This window comes from Bactrocera latifrons, unplaced genomic scaffold (genome assembly GCF_001853355.1).
Source record: "Bactrocera latifrons isolate USDA-ARS-PBARC rearing strain unplaced genomic scaffold, ASM185335v1 scaffold_12, whole genome shotgun sequence".
Lineage (NCBI taxonomy): Eukaryota > Metazoa > Arthropoda > Insecta > Diptera > Tephritidae > Bactrocera > Bactrocera latifrons.
The window spans coordinates 961,868-980,972 of NW_017534630.1; the positions used below are offsets into that span (position 1 = coordinate 961,868).

General features: G+C 36.4%; 1 protein-coding gene across 1 annotated transcript in view; it reads right to left on the reverse strand.

Annotated features, from left to right (window-relative positions):
* The window catches only part of LOC108978284 (protein Wnt-5), a 154,770-nt gene that overhangs the window by 42,527 nt on the left and 93,138 nt on the right, over window positions 1–19,105 (reverse strand). Inside the window, exon 3 of the mRNA XM_018948473.1 lies at window positions 15,966–16,050. Within this exon, the coding sequence (XP_018804018.1) occupies window positions 15,966–16,050 (85 nt within the window). The remainder of the gene's footprint in view (window positions 1–15,965; window positions 16,051–19,105) is intronic.

A 19,105-nucleotide genomic window follows, 5' to 3' on the forward strand; every position in this document is an offset into this window, starting at 1 on the left:
GTATAAGCGATTTTACAGAAAAATTCGATCCGCTCCAATGTGTATACATTCGTAAGTATGCATGCTCTGTGAGACACCTTTTAGGCTTAATGAAACTACAGGGTGTTGCATAATTATGAATCTGAATTCTAGACTAATTTCGCCAACCCTTAACAGCATTGACAGAGAGAAAATATAGCGAAAAGTACATTTATTAAAAGGTTTTAAATCGGTATGCATTTACTCTAATTCAAGATTAAAAAAAAAAAAATAAATAATAATAATTATGAAAGAATCACTATCATTTTTGGTACCTAATCCAATAATCTGATCCCGCTTATGTACAACAACAATCACTCCCGAGTGTCATAAAGGCATCTCAAATACAAATAAATTTATGAAAATATTTACTACACCCTGTACTCATTTCAACCATCTAGCTGTGTAGTCACCATCATAATCCTTATTGACCCATTCGGTGGAAATCAGTTAGTCAACTAAGTAAGCTGTACATTTCCGCCACATAGGCCAAATTAATACGTGCCAAGTGTAACGGCAGAGCAAAAGGCATATAATACAGGGAGATTGATAAACGGGTGCAACGGTGCGTATACGTGTCGTCAGCCAAATGTCACATCAATTCCCTGCATGTGAATGCGAATATAGGGTAATAGGAAGTGGTGTACAAATAGGCATGCTAACACAGAATATTAGATATATGTATATATATAAAGAGTTGGGTTTATTGTAGCTAGAGAGCTACTCTTCTATAGCCAGGCTTTATAAAGTTTACAATAAAAAATAATTTTGACCGAATAATTTGTGCTCCAATATTTTCATTGGGTATTCAATTTTGTCCCATCTTCTGGCAGCTATGTAAATCTTATATATACTTATATCCATATATATATATATATATATATATATGTAGCGCATGACAACCGGATGTGGCTTTGATGTCCGCTTAGTTAAGCATTAATTGCGCTTCACGGGATTACACAACCAAAGTTCCGTAGCATTGCCAAAAAGGTAACGGCCGGAATAAATGTGTGTTAAGTAGACAAGGAAAATGTAACTAACGCAAACAGCACACATACAACAACAACTCATGTCTTCCTTACTGTGAAACTGTAGTTGGCAACTTTGTTGACCTTAATGCGAATTTTTTAACTATATTGACCATAAAGTATGTATACGTATAAACTGGTTCATATGGTTTTGTATGCTTTTATCGAGGTTTTGGCAAATAAAATGCGTCAGCATGACTTCATTCTTTTAATTGAAATAAAATTTCAATGAGTCTGTAGTACATAAAAGAACTCTCCACAAAGGACACACTATCAGCGCACAGCATGATCTCTTACATTTTTGTGCAGATTCAAAGCAAAAAGACGCTTGCTAATCAAACCGAGTTGGCTGCAAGCTGCGAGAAATTATCTCTGTCTGACAAGCGTCTTTTACTTTTATATTTTTATTATCGTTGCTGTCTCTTAACGTCGATATGTAGTGACAGCTCCGGTATGCTTTGACATAATGATATTGATTTTTACTTAAATTTTTGCGTTTGAGTAAATTTTAATGTAATGTGGCTCTAAGCGGATTATGAAATGTAGTTAATTTGAAAAAAATAGCAACTCACCGTGAGTTTTTTGTAATGGTTTTTAATGTTTTCTTAATTTTGGTGCAGACACGTGGGCAGTTCCTCGAGGAGATCGAAGAGTTTCCAATTTGGGGAGGAAAGTGTGTAAAAACAGATATATAATATTTACGGTATTTAAATGCCGGAATTTTTTAAAATACTTGTAGTATTCGTGTTCTTTCGTAGCTTACTTAATTTGTTGGCATTGCTTGGCATTATGTTTCAATTTAAAAAATGATAAGCTATTAATGATGTTTATTAACTTAAATTTTTGTTTTTGAATATAGATCTCTTTGATTTAAAAACTTTTTTCACAATTTTACTAAAATTTTGAATAGTCGAAGAAGTATTTTCGTAATTTCTTAATAGCTGTCGGTGCAGTCCTTCCATTCTGGATGTTTTTCGATATGAAAGATGCACCTCGCTTTGGTCCACCTAATGGTGAAAAAGTCGATGAAATGGTAAAGATTGGTCGAGACCATCACATAAGCAGTCATGACATCGTTAAGGAGTTTAGTATTCATCATCAAACGGTTTTGTATATTTTAAAAAAGGCTGGCTATAAAAAGAAGATCGATGTTTAGGTACCACATGAATTATCTCTGAAAAATTGCATGGATCGAATTAACATCTGCGATTCTTTGCTACAACTAAATAAAATCGAACCATTTCTGTATCGAATGGTAACAGAAGACGGGAAGTGGATCAAATACGACAATAATGTGCGAAAAAGATCATGGTTCAAGAGTGGTGAAGCTCAACAAATAGTCGCAAAACCAGGATTGATGCATCGAAAGGTTATGTTTATGAGCTGCTCCAACCTGGTCGAACGATTGATTTTACATTTTGCTGTCAACAACTAATAAGAGCAAGCAATCGAAATAAACGGCCAGAACTGATAAACAGAAAGGGATTCGTCTTCCCTCAGGACAACGCTAGGCCACACATATCTTTGATGACTCGGCAAAAACTAGAAGAGCTTGACTGGCCACCATATAGCCCTGACCTTGCACTATCGGACTACCATTTGTTGCAGTCAATGCAAAACTGCCTCAATGGAGTAAAGTTGGCTTCAAGCGAAACCGGTGAAAAATACTTGTGGCAATTTTTGTTAGTTTTACACTGATGGAATAAGATTCTCGAGCGGAAAAATGACAAAAAATGGTCGGGAAAAATGACACATATTTGGTTTATTAAAGTTCATAATAATAAATATAAAAAAGATAAGTTGAAGTTTGATTAGAAATACGAAAATATATAAAGCCAATTTTTTATGAGGAAGGCTTCCGATTGTACTACAGATGATGATAATCAAAAACGCTTTAAACTTCCGTTGTCTTGTAGCATCAATATTCTTTTTATGGTATCGATTCGGATCAACTAAAACTCGGACTGGCCAAAAAACAGTTCATACATTAATTATTGTAAACCTCGGACGGCCTTCAGTACCTACAAAGCATTTTAGTTATTCAGTTTCGACTGATTTTTGGAGCGCCTTTCATTGGATTGTGGAACACTTCCGACGTCATGTGTTGAACGCAATGCTCGCGACAGACTGCAAAAGACATCTGGCAAATATTAAAATACACACGTTATTATGGACAGACCTATTTTGACAACTGCACGACTACACGGCTGCAATCCGACAGTTGTCGTTCTCGCTAATATATGCAATATGTTCTTATATTTGCCAACGACAGTAGGAAGAGCAGTAGTGTCGACAATAGAGAGATGAGGAAGAGTGGTGATGCCACTAATATGTAAAATGTAAAATTATTCAAAGTTCTAACCAACCTGACGTTATTTTACAAATATATTAAAATCATAAAATAGATATTTTACATCGTTTGTAATAACAATTTATAATGTGAAACTTATTTTTTTCACAAAAAATTTCACTTTGAACAAAATATTAAAATTTCATTGATGTGCAAGGTATTAGTATGGCCACAACGTAATTGTGTATATGCAAACTGGACAACTGCGTTGCTTTGTGTACATGCCGGCCCTTGATAGATTGCTGCCCTCTCACAAATGTTCATGTAGTAGGATTCGCAACGCCATTTTCAGTTCACTGTCATGCTGCTGCGGTCTGTCGCGAGCATTGTGTTCAGCACATCATAATCATAAAGCAGCGTCTTATCGAATGTAATGATGCAGTTGTCAAATATAGGCTTCTCAGCTACGTTGTCAAAAACAAATCTTGCGATGTCTACTCGACGTTGCCTTTACAAAATAATTCACATATTTTTGTATTAGTCTAGCTAGGACACACTTCACAGCCAAAATATTTCCCAACATTTGTTGAGTCGATACGTAATTGATGTTGGGATACTCTTTTTAATGCTAACGCGATCATTTTCAAGCACAATTTCTTAATTTTTTTTCGATAATATAGACATAAGCCGAATTAAATGGGCGATTCGATGAGGCAATTTTTAGTTGTTACTACTTTCAATGAATGCTTTATGACACTTAATTACTTGAGTTTGTTAAAATCAATATTTTGAGAAAACTCGTTGCGGAACTTTTATAGATTTTTGATTTCATGTATCGTCGCAAACGTGGAAGATCAAACCCGTGCCCATGAAAGTCGTTCTCACGTTCACCAGAATGGACCCGATTGATGAAATACTGTCAACTCGGTAGTATTTTTCCAAAATTAAGACAGGAATATTGTCAGACGGCTGTGAACTGTGGGAGAGGGTTCAAATATTGCAACTTCAGTCATATTCCATAATTTTATTCACCGACCGTAAAATTTCATAACGATTTTTTAAGCAAGTATACTATTTTTGTAGTTAAAATGTAAAAGGCTGCCACAAAAATGCCATATCAAACTCAAAACTGCTAACAGAAATATATTTCTCTACAGAATATTTCCCTACAACACATTTCTGTAACAATAAAAGGGCTCTGAATGAAATTTTATTTTTTCAATGATAAAAAGTTCATTTCAAATGTTTACTCTGGCAATATATAAACCCACAGTGATATATGATATCCCCAGAAATCGAAAGGACCGGCCAACTATTAACGGGCTGTCAAATAATCAAATCAAAAGCCAGCCAAAAGTCAAGAGAGAAATATTCGACACACGAGAGTGGCCAAAGGGAAATTCATATGATATGGATAATAGAATATTAAACAATGACATTTGTATGCATTGTAGGTATGCGTTTGTGTGCGCGTGTTCATTAAATTCACAACACTAGCATGTGTGCACTCGATCATTGCGACTGTCAACGCTATGATGGACTATCACTCGGCATTTATGTTTATGCACAACTCTGTGTGTGAATGAATATACTACGTATATATGTATGTATGAATGGGCGAGTAAATGAGTATACACATGTTGAGAGTGGTGTCAATGTACGTTATTTTGTATTGAGGATGTTGCAGGGCTACCTCTGGTGATTTAAATTGTTTGGCCCTAACCCAACAGGCATTAACTGTCATATACTTTTCGAAATATGTATGTGTGTAAATTCAGATGTAAAACTGTAAATATTGACAGAGTATTTATTTCTCGTATAGAAGTATACATATGCATATACAAGTGGTTGTCACATGACTGCAGCAGGGCTACAAGTGCCGAATGCGCATAATTTTGCGTAAAAGACTTCGCTAATGGCGCTTTTCTATGCTCATTTCGATATCGGTATTATTTTTGTTTTTGTTATATTAATTCCTCTTTTTTAATACTCGTTCTATTACAGCCTCTGGCAGCTGACGCTTGCTGTAAACCATTGACGTTTGCTTACTTTCAGTCACTCTTATTTAGACCGTTACAAAAGTACACACACGCTTACTAAATGCCGCTGCCACATCTCCTTCTTGAAGCTTAAAATTATTGCCGCAAGCACACACATTCATACTCGTACATACATACATCCATACACACTTATACATACAATACGCATATATAGCGCTATCTAAGTCATCCATCGATGCGGGTGTTCCTCCACTTGGAAATCGGAGGGTTCCATTGCAGTTACTTGTTTTCCTTATTCGGTTTGGCTTTTGTTTGTTTTGTGTGTTAATTTGATATTTTTCAACGAAAGGTTTTGTGTATTTGATGGATTTTGCATATCAAATCGTAATCGTAAACTAAATCACTGAACGACAGCAGCTGGTGCATCAAACCAAGCAAAAATGTGGCAGTAAGTGGAATGAGCGGTCGGTGGAGATTGCTTATATTGGCAATGCAAAGGCGGCAGATGTTAAAGTGCACGACATAGGGCGACTGTTGACACTTGCCGGTAATTGGGCGTACGATGATGGATTCATATTCACAAAACCATACAAAATTTAATAAGAAATCAATGCCCGGAATACTAAATATTGACTTTTGTCTGAGAAAAAAAACCCCCTGCATATATTGTACTGTAGTATATTGCTTTCTGAATTGAATTAAGAAAATAAGTTTCGAAATATTGTTTTTACAGAAATTCAATAAAAGTAGTCACTTAGTCAATACTAAAACTGTTACAATTCTAGAAAAGGGTCTGCTACAAAAATTTTGGTTGCAAAAATATGTGTAATCTTTAAAAATATCTTGGAGAAAAAATTTTGGTGGCCGAAAATTTTAATGGTAAACTTGATGAATTACAGCTTTTATAAAAGTTTACTTTTAACGATTTCTATTTTGATCTTTAAAGGAGTTACTTACAAATTTGTTTTTCTGGTGTATTTATGTTATAAACTAAAGTCAAAGTGGAAGTGTTGTAGGGATTTTCGCAATCGCGATATTTTGAAATTGATCTGATATTGTTCGGACTTAGTTTATAGGAATAATCTACATAAACCTGTATTTTATTGAGAAAGTGTACATATTTTTAGGAAGATTATTCTAAATTCTCACAAGACCATTGACACCACATGATTCTCATGAATTCTGTAGAAGGCTGTTTCGGTCGTGTGTAGACTACTTTCTGTGGGGCTATGTAAAGTCTATGGTCTATGCCAACAATCCAGCGACGATTGATGAATTTCGTACGAATATCGAGCGAGAAATTGCAGCAATATCGGCCGATTTATGCCTGAAAAACGGAAATTGGGTTCAGCGTCTAGATTTCTGCAAGCGTGCCCATGGCGACCATGTAAACAAAGCGAGTTTCATATATAATGACAACGAATGTGCTTTTACACGAGCAAAGAGTTTCATTAATATCGTCAACCGTTCTTGTTTCATTAAAAAAACATTTCGTAGCGCTCTTATTGAGAAACCTGTTATACCGTGAGGATTGCCGAAGTATAGTATGTACATGTATGTATTTTACAGATGGTGAGTTTAAAGTTTTAGAACTAATGTGGGCTTGGAACCTATAGAACATAGTCTACTGAAGTGACCCTAAAAACTTTATTTTCTTAACACTCTCTGACAGTAGAATATGAGTATGAAGTCGTGACACAAATAAATATTCCCTTAAACATATCTGAGGCTAGTTTTACTGCTCTGGTGCTCTGTCTCTTGCTCTATTAGAAGCAGAAACCGTAAAATTATATTGTTTCATACAAGGTGCGTTCCAAAGTAAACAGGACTTTAAAAAAAGAAGAACACTGAACAAATACTTTTGCACCAAAACCAATTTATTTTCTTCAATAGTCTCCTTCTGCTTCAATACAGTTTTTTGCACGGTCCATAAGCATGTCGAACGAGTGGTTTAGCTTGTTGGGCGGTCACGTCTGCTTAATAGTTTCGATGGAATTTCCGGTGATCACGGGTTTTGCTTGGCCCACATGTTGATCGTAATTTATGTTCTCACTACCATTTTGAAAACGTTGAAACCACCCATTCACCCTGCTACGGAATAGGTAATCATCGCCATAAACCTGTTACATCAATCTAAACGTTTTGGTAAAGTTTTACCAATTTTAAAACAACATTTAATGTTGGCTCTTTGTTCGAAGCTCATTTTCGCACCGATAACGCAAACATACTGACACTTAAAATACAATACCTTCACTTCCAATCTATGAAATGTCATGAAACTCTCACTGGACTATCGAGAAGATAACAGATTCTAACGCACTATTCGACTTGGTCGTCCTGTTTACTTTGGAACGCAACTCGTATGTTTCAATTAGCCTTAGTTTGAATGGATACTGATTTTTGAAAACAAAAAAAAAAAAAAAAGGAACACCTTACTACTGTGATTGATCGATATTTTTCTTTACTTGAGTAATTTTTCAAGACGTAATATATTAAAACGGATTTTTTTGGATTTTTATATTTATTATTTCTGGTAAATAGTGGCAAAAAACTTCAAAAGAGAATAATTTCGGAAGATTCTAACGATTATTTGGATTCAAAATATATTTTTCGAACACAGTACTTCTTCTGCCAAGATCAATGTACGATAAGCATTAAAAAAAATTACAAAGTATTAATAATTGCAGCAAATGTGTATGTCATAAAGTACAATAATCTGCACTCAGCTGATGAAAGGCTCGAAATATCTGGAAAATTGCGTTTTGCCCATAACACGCCTCAATTGAATGCGCAAAAAGAGGACAATTTAAGCATATAACCAAATGCATTAGCTAAAAAAAATTGGATACTTTTACGAGCGGAACAAATTTGGGTGGAAATGAACACGTAGTGGCGTAAATATGAAGGGATTTTCAGGCACATCAAACTTCAAAATAATATCGTCAAAGCACATACTAACGCAACTACATACACACACATTGAAACATAAATATGAAACATAATAATATTCTGCGTCTGGCAGGGCAGCGTATGAAAACCACCCTTTCGCTGTCAGATAACTTAGAAAGTAGCTTAAATTACCACGCAGCTAGCGTATTGCACATTCAAGGCATTATTTTACTAATATTATAAGGATACGTGTATGTATGTATAAGTTTATATGTGTATGACTATGTGTGCGCGCACATAAATACAGCAATCGGCATCATAACTTAAAACCGCAACAAATTGTTAAATTAGTACGCGCATTTATTACAAAATTCCATGCCACACCGACCGGCACAACTCTAAACACACTGACATACATATACACACGGAGCACAAATTCTATAGTATAGAGGCGAGTTTGGTGTGTGTGTGTGTGTGTGTGGGTAATAATAGCAATAAAGCAAAGTAAAATATTTAAAAGGACCAAAGCGGAATGTTCAGGTTATGAAGTGCTTGGCATACGAGATTTTCAATATAAATACTTCACGTACATACAATGATAGCCATCGCACACACAGCCACACGCAACACAAACTGCCATACAACAACAGTACAACTTTGTTTACCATTACAAGCAAAAGTGCTTGCGTTTAGATGTCCTTTCGCCAACATACACTTGACTGCTGCTCACTTGCCTCCTCACTGACATCTCGCCCACCACTCCGTTTCCTCCCCCCACACTTTGCTGTTTTTGCATGAGTGCGTGAATGTATGAGTGAATGACGCAGCAATGCTCATTCGCTTACAAAAGCTTAGAGATAACTTACAAATTGTTGTTATTGTTATTATTATGCTGTTGTTATTCTTGTTGCTGCTGTTGTTGCATGTTGGCCTTTTTCGGGATTACAATTGTGCGTAAGACAAAAGGTAGTTCATGTGCACATGTTGTTCCTTTTTTTGTTGTTGTGTGGGGCAAATTTCAAGATATTCCATAAATTGCGGTGTTGCTGGTGACGATGGTGGTGGTAGCGGTGGCAATATAAGCGCCCTGTTGTCGTTGGATTTCACGGTATTGTATTATGCCGAAAAGTGCACATTGAAATCTCAGCAAGGACAAATTTAATAGAAAAGCGCACATTGGACTAATAAACTCGACACGGCGGATGGTTGCGCACTGTCGGCCAACGGCGTAGCTGAACCCAGTGGTAGTTTGTGGAATTTCGGCTATTTAACACGGTACTTTGATAATATTCATTTTTCTAAATTGATAAGTAATTTAATACAGATTTGAGAACTTGTGCGCTTGAGGCTAGCTAGGCTAAGTGCGCTTTTTTTTTTTAACACGCTTTCTCGAAACTGTGTTTTTGCAGTCGGTTGGTAAGATTTCTCGAGAACTACTCAAATAATCTTCGTGAAATTTTACACAGACCTTTGAAATACAATTCTTAAAAACTTTGGTGAAGGATTTCTTTTAGATTACAACTATTCGAAAAAATATTTCAGAAACTTTCACTGAAATTTTATTTTTTGTTTTTATAAAAATGGTCCCCAAAAATCCAATTTTAATTTTTTTTATTTTTAGTTTCACTTTAGATGATCCTGAAAGGAGGACGCATCTTTTTCTAAGGCCGAGTTTAAAATTTTTGTTTTTTTAATATCACAATTTCTTTGTTAGTAACGTATGTTTGTATCAATAAAATATTTAATATTTTATAATAGAAAAAAGGTATTTTCTACCCGAGCAAACTCATGTAACCCCTCGACAGTTTCATGACATAATACTTCAAATTAAAATTCACCTTAACTTTGATTTCAAAAGCTTAAGCATTAAAAGCTGCAGTGAGCTTTACAAAGCCTTTTAATTATATTAAAGCTTTCGCACTTCTGTAAAACTATTGTTATATTATCCACAAAGTTTCTTAAGCAATATTTTCCAAAATATCCTCATTGAATTTTCACCTTTCCAATATTTTTTGCTGTCCTTGCGGAATGAGAAATGTGAATTTTTCTCATTGTACCTTTATTTTTCTTAAACAAAAACATTTATTACATCCAATAGTACCAAAAATTTTGCCTTATATAAATCCTGGACGATAAATTGTATCCAGTGAAACCTTCCTGAAGGTTTAAAACTCCGCTAAGCAAAATGGTTCTGAATTATGCTAAAATGGATTTGGTTACCTTATCAAAGCGCTTCAATTCCATAATTCATCCCTCAATGTTTAATTCAGTTATTCGCTGAAACCAGTTTTAATGACTTAAGTAAATAAAATATATTGAGCACAATTTTGTGCCAAAAGTTGAAATCCATTTTTCTGGGGAAAAATCCAATGTTTGTTAGACGGAATTCAAAGCGATCGGGTTATGGCTTGGTCTAGAAATGACATATTGTAAGACTAGACGATTTTATGTAAACTGAGTTAAAGAGATCTGGATATACTTATCTCCAACCTATTCGAGGCAGTACCCGCCAGGCGAAGTAGAGGAAGACCTCCACTCCGCTTCAAATACTAGTTGAAGCAGGACCTGGCTACACCTGGAATCTCCAATTGGTGCCAAACATCGAAGATGATATACCATTGCCGTGCTGTTGTAAACTCTGCTATAATCGCATAAGCGGTGTCTGCTCCAGTAAAAAGAAAGAAGATGCAGCAGACTTCCAACTTTTACCACTAGGTTGCCGTTTATCCACCAACACAATATTTGTATATTAATATGGGTGTTGGTTTGTAGTCATGCCGCAAAGGGATTTATGCGCTTTAAATTTAATTCCGTGTCAGGCGAAGCGTATGATACTAATAAGTGATAGTGGTAGAGTTAGCTAACAGAGGCCAATGGAGAGACGACACAGCGCCAGTAGAAAGGGCAGACACAAAAATACACAGAATTACAGCGAAAGTGTTCAACTAAAGTAAGAAGTTGCCAAAGGCAGACAGACGTGCAACGCGCCACTCCAACACAGCAACTTCGAAGCCGACGACCCGGACTGCCGAGGGTAGCGAACTTCATGCACAGAAGTAACCGACTAACTGCTAAGCAGCGAGGCAGCCAGGCAGCCAGGCAGGAAAACGGAACAGGAATAGGAAGTAGCGAAGCAAGTAAAGTAACAGCGGCACTGACGACAGCAAGCGCCAAGTGGCAAGCAACAAAAGGCAGCAGCCGTTCGAACAAGTGACGCTGTGGCAGTAACAGCATCAGCAGCGACCACAAGTTGCAAGCGCTGTGTAGTGCGTAAATTGCGAGCACTTACAACACTGCTACGGCATCTTTGCAACAATTTCAACTAACTGCCGGTAAGTTAACGAATAAGTGTGTGTGAGTTGTGTGTTTGGTTGCGTGCCACAGGAACGAATTAATATGAATTTTATTATTTAGTGAAACATTTACGTTGGCTTCTTAGCTGAGATTGCGAGATTTTCGGCAATGGCGATGGCGTGGCGTTAACCCGCGCCTTGCCAGCACAACCAGTGGTGTGCACGTCACACAAATTTGCCACAATGTTGCACGTTTGACGGTAGCAGTCTAAACTCGCGGCTGGGGAATTGTGTCGCGCTCACACCACCACCGCCACATAAACCAGCAATAACGGCAATACATATGGGTACAAGGCAACTCCGACCACGACCACCATCAGCAGCGCTGCTGCCACTAGGGATGCGTTATCATGTCATGATTTTTATCTCTTTTAATGGTAATGTTTATGTGACTGTCGGCGTGCGAGCGGAAGAACAATAGCAGCAAATAGTGCTGGGAAGGGTTGCTGTGTAAATGTTTGAATAATTAATTTAAACTTTCTGTTGCGTTGCAAACACAATAGCTGCCACACAGCCATACCTACAGAAATACACTTGTTTGCTGCTTCCCGGCATATCGCCATGACGATTAGGCTTTTATTTATATGTTTGGTTATCACACCCCCTCCGCCGGTGCACGCTCATTTTCACGGTGCATTTGCGTTTGCTTTACGAAACGTTTTTCGGTGAAATGTTTTCGGTGAAAGGCTTAAATGAACTTTCAAAGCATTAAATTTGCAAACGCATCATTGGTATGAGTTATTTCGTGGCCTGCGACCATTTATTTTATTGCATACGAAATAATTACAATAGCGAGGGTTATATCGGCATACATTGCATATTTCGATATGTACATATGTATGTATGCACACAATATCCATTTCCGCATCCTCCATTCAGTTTAAATTCTATTGTAAAGTATTTTAGGTTTATTTTGTGGTAAGTTTACACGTGCGTAAAACGGTCTGCAACCAACGACCAGTCCGTTGCTTTGTCTGTCGGCCAGCAGTCATATGAATAAATGTAATTTAAGTGCGTACCCTATTTAATGTTTAAATGGTGCCTTCTTTAATGACCTCTTTCTCTTTTGTTGTGCGAAATTGTTTTGCTGTTAAGCAAGTTTTGTGGCATTCATCCTAATGACTTTGGAAGCTGTTCGAATTTTCGCTGCAGCACATACATACTTCTCTGCCATCGTGCGCATCCCGGTAAGTCAGTGAATGAGAAATTATCTGCTCATAAATTGTATTAAATGTAGCATTGAACGCAATTAAATCATTTACAGAGTTTGCTTCAACATTTCGAATTTGACTTGTGGCATAGTCATTATGGCTTCAAAGTTTTGTTGAGTGTAAATTCATTCAACCATATTTAGTTGTAACTATACTGAGCAGCTCAGTCATTGTTCATTTATGCAACATTTTGATATGGATGCGTTAAACTACAAAAGGCATGGAGAGCGTTACCTACATTTATGAGTCGTTTACTTTTTTAAGCAAAGGCTTATACCTATGTATATCGGTTGAGTAATCAAAGAAGTTATTAGCAGAAACCTGAACAATCTTAAGTAAAGTACTGTTCAAATCTTCCACTGAATTGAAATCAACTCATAGAATATTAAATTTCGAATTCTTTAAACATTACTACGTAAAAAGTATATCATAAATTTTAGAAAAATAAAATTATCTTCCATAATCCTTTAAATATACAAAAATATGCTTTAATATATAAAAAAAAAAACATTGAATTTATTACGTGCTGAACGTGCCCGTTTTACTAAAAGACGGCATTTACGTGAAGGTCTACATTTTTGTAAAATATATTATTAGTTTTTTTTGAAGCATTATACTTCGACTTTTCAAGCTTAAACAAACTGATTTGTACTTTTAGACATATCTAAGAAGATTTATATACGCTAGTATGACGTTAATCTTGGAAATATTGGCAATCCAATCCAATGCAAAATAATATTGGAGCATAAAATCCGACATTGGAATTGGCTACATCTACACAGACATATAAATTGCTGATAGAATGGGCACCGGGATTCGTTGCATTTAGCCATATCTCAGGCGACCCTTCCAGCTTTCGAAATACTGCAATATTTTAAGAACGGAAGTCTCTGTAAAAAGGAAAGCTGCTGCACATATACTCAGTTCCAGGGCACAAGAGCATTTCGGAAAACGAAATGGCTGACGAGATCGTCAAAAGTCTAATCCATCTGGTTACCGAGCCAATACGGAAAATAGGCAGGTCGCTAAAAACAATAAAAAAATGAAGTTTACGAAGGAGTTAACAGAGTGAGGCGGAATAACTTAGGGACTAGCAAGATCGTCAAGATCATGTGCAAGTGCACCGAAGTAAATATGCAAGCTTTTTGCTCACATGATTTTAAAAAGACTGCAGGACGGTTGTTGGCCTAGTGATAGGTCACAAGTATCTATGTAACTATGACGTATGGCGAAAGTGCTGGAAGGTAGGCATGGAATGGACGATGAAATACCTACTCTATTTCTGTCCGGTCTTATCTAGAACTCATCTTAAGAATCTAGAAGCCCCTCAGTTGAAGGGTATATATGAAATATAACTACTGAATATGAAGTCTCTCTATAACTTCGCAAAACGCATTGATGCAAAAGCTTAAAGGATATGACGAAAATTTGAACTGGTGTTATACTGAACATACACATGACATTACAAAGGTTATACTGGCTGGATGTCACGACATACAAAGACCTGCAGTCCGTCTAAATAACCTAAAACATTATTTAAATATTTTTATAAGAAAAGCGAACAGCCAGTGTTACGTACTCTTCCAAAGATCTGACGAAAGGCAAAGGTATTAAACTCAGCCCGAAAACTAACTGAGCCAAATCCATACACCCAGCTCTTGAAACCCAAAAACAAATCTTGTATCAAATCAATTATAATTTGCTTAGCGCGACAAAACTTTTACCGCAACCTAACAAAAATATAGCAACAGCATATTTTATATTAAGCGCTCAAGACCTTTCAAATTTCAATTATAAAGCTTCTAAGCCAACTTAATTTCCACTCAAATTTGCAACGAACTAAATCAACTTTCCCACCAAGTAAATGAAATTGCGTAGCTTACAGTAGTTGTACAAATGTCTGTCATACTTATTCGTGATTGTATTAGTGTTCTGCACTAAATACGTTGACAATGTCAACTAGAGTCTTTAAGTCTCAACTTTTAATTAATTTATTAAAGTGGCCGACTGAAAACAACTGTAGAAAGTTGAATAGACAGAAGCAACTAAGTACAGCAACAACACAATAAACAACAGTATAATAGCGTCAAATCAATTAAGGGAACACAATAAACCGAAAACAAGCAATGGACAAACAAACAAGTCTCAGGAACATAGTTAGGCACGAGATCTCAGGCAGACAACAGCAGGTACGCACAAAGCCAAACAAAGCCATTAAGAGAGAAAGAGCGGCAGCTCAAGGAGCAATATTAGTTGCAAATAACACCGGAGCGCGTGTGTACGCAGCGAAAACTTCGACTTTTCTTGACAATTTGCACAGGATGCAGCCACGCAACGCAGAATACCTGAAGAAGCACACTTTACTGCTGTAATGTGAAATTTGTAACTCCCGCCTCTAAAGCTCCATTACATTATCCTTTCAACTCGATGAAGCTACTCTGCGGCACTATCAAACACACGCCGTCCCATCTTGCTAGATCATAATGTTAGATAAGCTATGCTCACTCCCGGCCTGTGAAAGTATTTGGAAGTTTATTTTAAAACGCTAACCCACCAGACCCGGAGCTTGGCGCAAAGTTCTCTCCCGTCACTGGCGGCTGCCCGAAAAGGGCAAACAATGCAGATTTTGTGCTTGTGCCGCCGCTTTTTGTTCTACATATCCACCAAGCTAAAGCCTTTTTGTTGCTGTGTTGCCTCTTGTGACTGCTTGTTATCTTGTTGTTGTTGTTGTTGCCTTTTCGCTTGTTGATTGTTTTGAGCGTAACTTTGCAGACAGGAAATAATATTCATCATTTAATTAAGTCAAACTTAGAAGCCAAACGAACGAGCCGACAAATGAGCGTGGATAAAAACGCAACAACAGCAGCAAACACCTGCCCACTAATTCACGCGCACAGGTATTAGTGAATCTCTTTGTTGGTTAATGAAATTAAAATTGATTAGAATAATTTAGGTATTTTGCCTTTTGATGAGTTGATCATAATAATTTAATTTGATAAATTGTTGTGTTTCGGGCCAAAGTTGTGCAGCAAGAACGGTCTTGTGGCATTAAATGGTTGTAAGAGTTTAGCTTTTCAAAAAGGATAAATGGTCCAGGCGATTATCCTTGATTTATTACGGCTCATTTTGAATGTTTTACGTTTTACAGTTATAATAAGTAATGATTTTCGGCTTACCCAATCCCGTCACCGGTCCGAAGACGGTATTATCGTCTGTTGTGCTGCAATTCCAGCGAAGGTTTTTGAATTGAAATTGACATTCCTGTAAGGAAATGAAAAAAAACTATTTCGTTAATATTCATAATAATTAGTAAGCATTAGGCACTAAATTTTATTATAATATGGCTTTCTTATCGGTTGTTAACTAATTTTCTTTTGTCATTTCATTGTCTATCAAAATGACTTGAATACTAATTGTTTAGGTTTGTGCTAACTTAGAGCTAAAATAATGTTACGTATAAGAAATTGAGAAAATATACATATATTAGTGACTTATATATTTATTACTTAGCTTATAAAAGTAACTAAAGTTAAAAAGTTTTATAGCACAAATTTAGGATTCACGAAAAGTAATTATATTATCATTGACAGTATCAATAATACTAAAGAAATTCAATTAGTTGTGAAAATATTGCGTCTATAATTATGTACATACATTTTGCCTAGAAATGGCGTATCCTGATTATTGTTTTATTGCGCCAGTATTCGCACATACTTCGGAAAGCTACTGTCCTTGAGCTTTATTTATTTATTTTTTTTTTTTGATCTGTTCTTTTTAGGAAACTGAAAGCGTTACTCGATGAAGATTGTTGTCGAATGCAAGGAAAGCTCGCAAAATTCTTTGGAGAAGTTCAAACATCCATTTTAGAATGTTCGAAACCAGGCAGATATACGGGGAACACTACTGGCAACAACAACTCTACTTAAAACTATTGCTGATAAACCTCCGGGCCATAACAACGTTTGGCTTAATGTATTCATGTATTTCGGTCGAGGCCGTTCACCCTCACTGGAAATTGGTTCACAAAAGAAGAGGCTATCCAAAATTGGTTTTATTTATTCCTGGCCGCCAAGCCATCACATTTCTATTAAGAAGGAATCCACAAATTGCCAGTGAGATCGAAAAATGTAATAGCTTCCGATAGACGCAATGAGGCAAAAACCAAAAAGTAACTTTTATGTTTTTTTAATGAAGAGCAAAAATTTTGGATAAAAACCTCTTAAATATAATGGGTGATCCAAATAAGGTACTTTTTCAATAGCCTGTTTTGACAGATCACTCCTGAGCCGCTTCGCACAACTTATGATCAAAATAATCAGCCTGAGCGGCCTATACGCAACACCGCCTCCCAGACCCAACATTCATTATTGGAAAATATTTGACCGAACGACGTGGTTTAAGCCCGCAGCGAAGCAAATATTTCAGTCGTAGCTGAGACTTGGCCCATTTTATGTAGAGATCTGAAATTGAAAGCGTACAAAAAACAGCTTGTGCAAGAACTGAATCCGCTCAAGCTTCCTGTCTATGTTGTCGAGCCAAAATTTCTTCAGCGATGAAGCCCATTTCTGGCTCAAGCAAAATTCGCGTATTTGTGTCGAAGAGTAGCATGAAGAGATTAAAGATCTACAATTTCATCCAGAAAAAACGACGGTTTTGGCAGGTGGAATAATCGCTCAATATTTTCTCAAAAATGACACCCCTTCATCGTAATATATTTAAATTATCACGCCATGATAAACGACCATTTGATACCGGAAATTGAAGCTCGTGATCTCCCCGACATTTGGTTTCAACAAGACGGCGCCACTTCCCACACATCGTATCAATCAATGGATTTATTGAAAGAACTCGTCGGTGGGCAAATAATTTCACAATTTGGGCTGGTCGATTGGACACCAAGATCGTGTAATATCACACCAATAAAAGTTTTTCTGTGTCTAAAGTTTATGCGGACAATTCCGCTTCGAATCATCATCAGCAAAACATCACGCATGGCTTTCGCCAGTTATCAGTCGAAGTGCTCGAACGAGTCAGCTCAACGGACATACCATCTGAGAAATACCCGAGGCCTGTATTTGCTTTCAGAAAAAAATGCCCAGGAATGATCTTTCGAATGATAATGAACATTCTCTACTAAATTTGAAGTTACAATGTTTCCATTAAAAAAAAGTAGGGAACTTCGAAATGCATCAACCTTTATAAGTAGTTATATACCCAATGCTGACAACACGAGGTTTTTAAATATCAGGTTAACTTATAAAGTGATAAAAAGTGGAAACCAAAACCAAGAGTCCAAGATTGTACGTAAGTTTGTTTACCTTTCTCAATTATGTGATTGACAAATTGAATATAGTACTTTACGGTCTGATGCTTCAAAAACTTTTTATTAAAATATTCGCTCACATTATAATGCTTTTCCAAAGAGATGAGAGAAGACATTTTAGAATGCCGCGACTGAAGTAGTAGCCTCACTTCTTCAGTACAATTACTATAATTGTAACGAACTCGTTTAATTATGAGTTAGCATTTCTCATTAAAAATAGTTCCTCATTTGAAGAAAAATTTGCGTTTTCCTTTCATAAATAAATTAGGTCTCTTAATAATAAAATAAAGAAACATCAATTTTATGATTCTGTGTCTGGACTTTACAATTATTTTGATCGTAGTGATTTACATGAAGGTTTGTTATTATCCTATATTTTATTTCAGTTGAGATTTAAATTCACGAACTTCTGGGTGGAAGTCACGTATATAGAGATTTCTGCTGCGGCTTTCCACCTGACCATATTTTGCATGGAACATAAATCGTTTGTAGAACTAATTCTACCCATTTTCGTTAAATTTTTGCATATTCTCTGTATGAGATTGGATTATTTACGGTGGCTAAACATCATTTGGGTATAAGAAGTATACATATATATCAAATATTTCCCCCTCTCAGCACAAAACTTAGGTAATAAATTCAATAAATTTCAATCTCAAGCACAAATTGCAAATTATGCATAACTTTTTGCTAGATTAAAGCGATTTTGCTAAATCAACAAAATCAGCTACAGTCTGAATGTCCCATACTTATACGCAGGCAGTGTGAGATGTGAAAAAGCTTCTCAATTTATGACAAATTCCTTAAAAACCCTTAGCCTTATATGCAATGCACGACTGGACGCGTATGCAAATATGGCAGTGAAAGGCAAAGGCGAAATCGCCAAGTCAGCAACGCACCAACACACTGACGCACCGACAAAGCTATTGTCTGCAGTTAATGTACTCAAATTTTGAATGCAAATATTGAATATGAGTAGTGGCTACTTTGGAC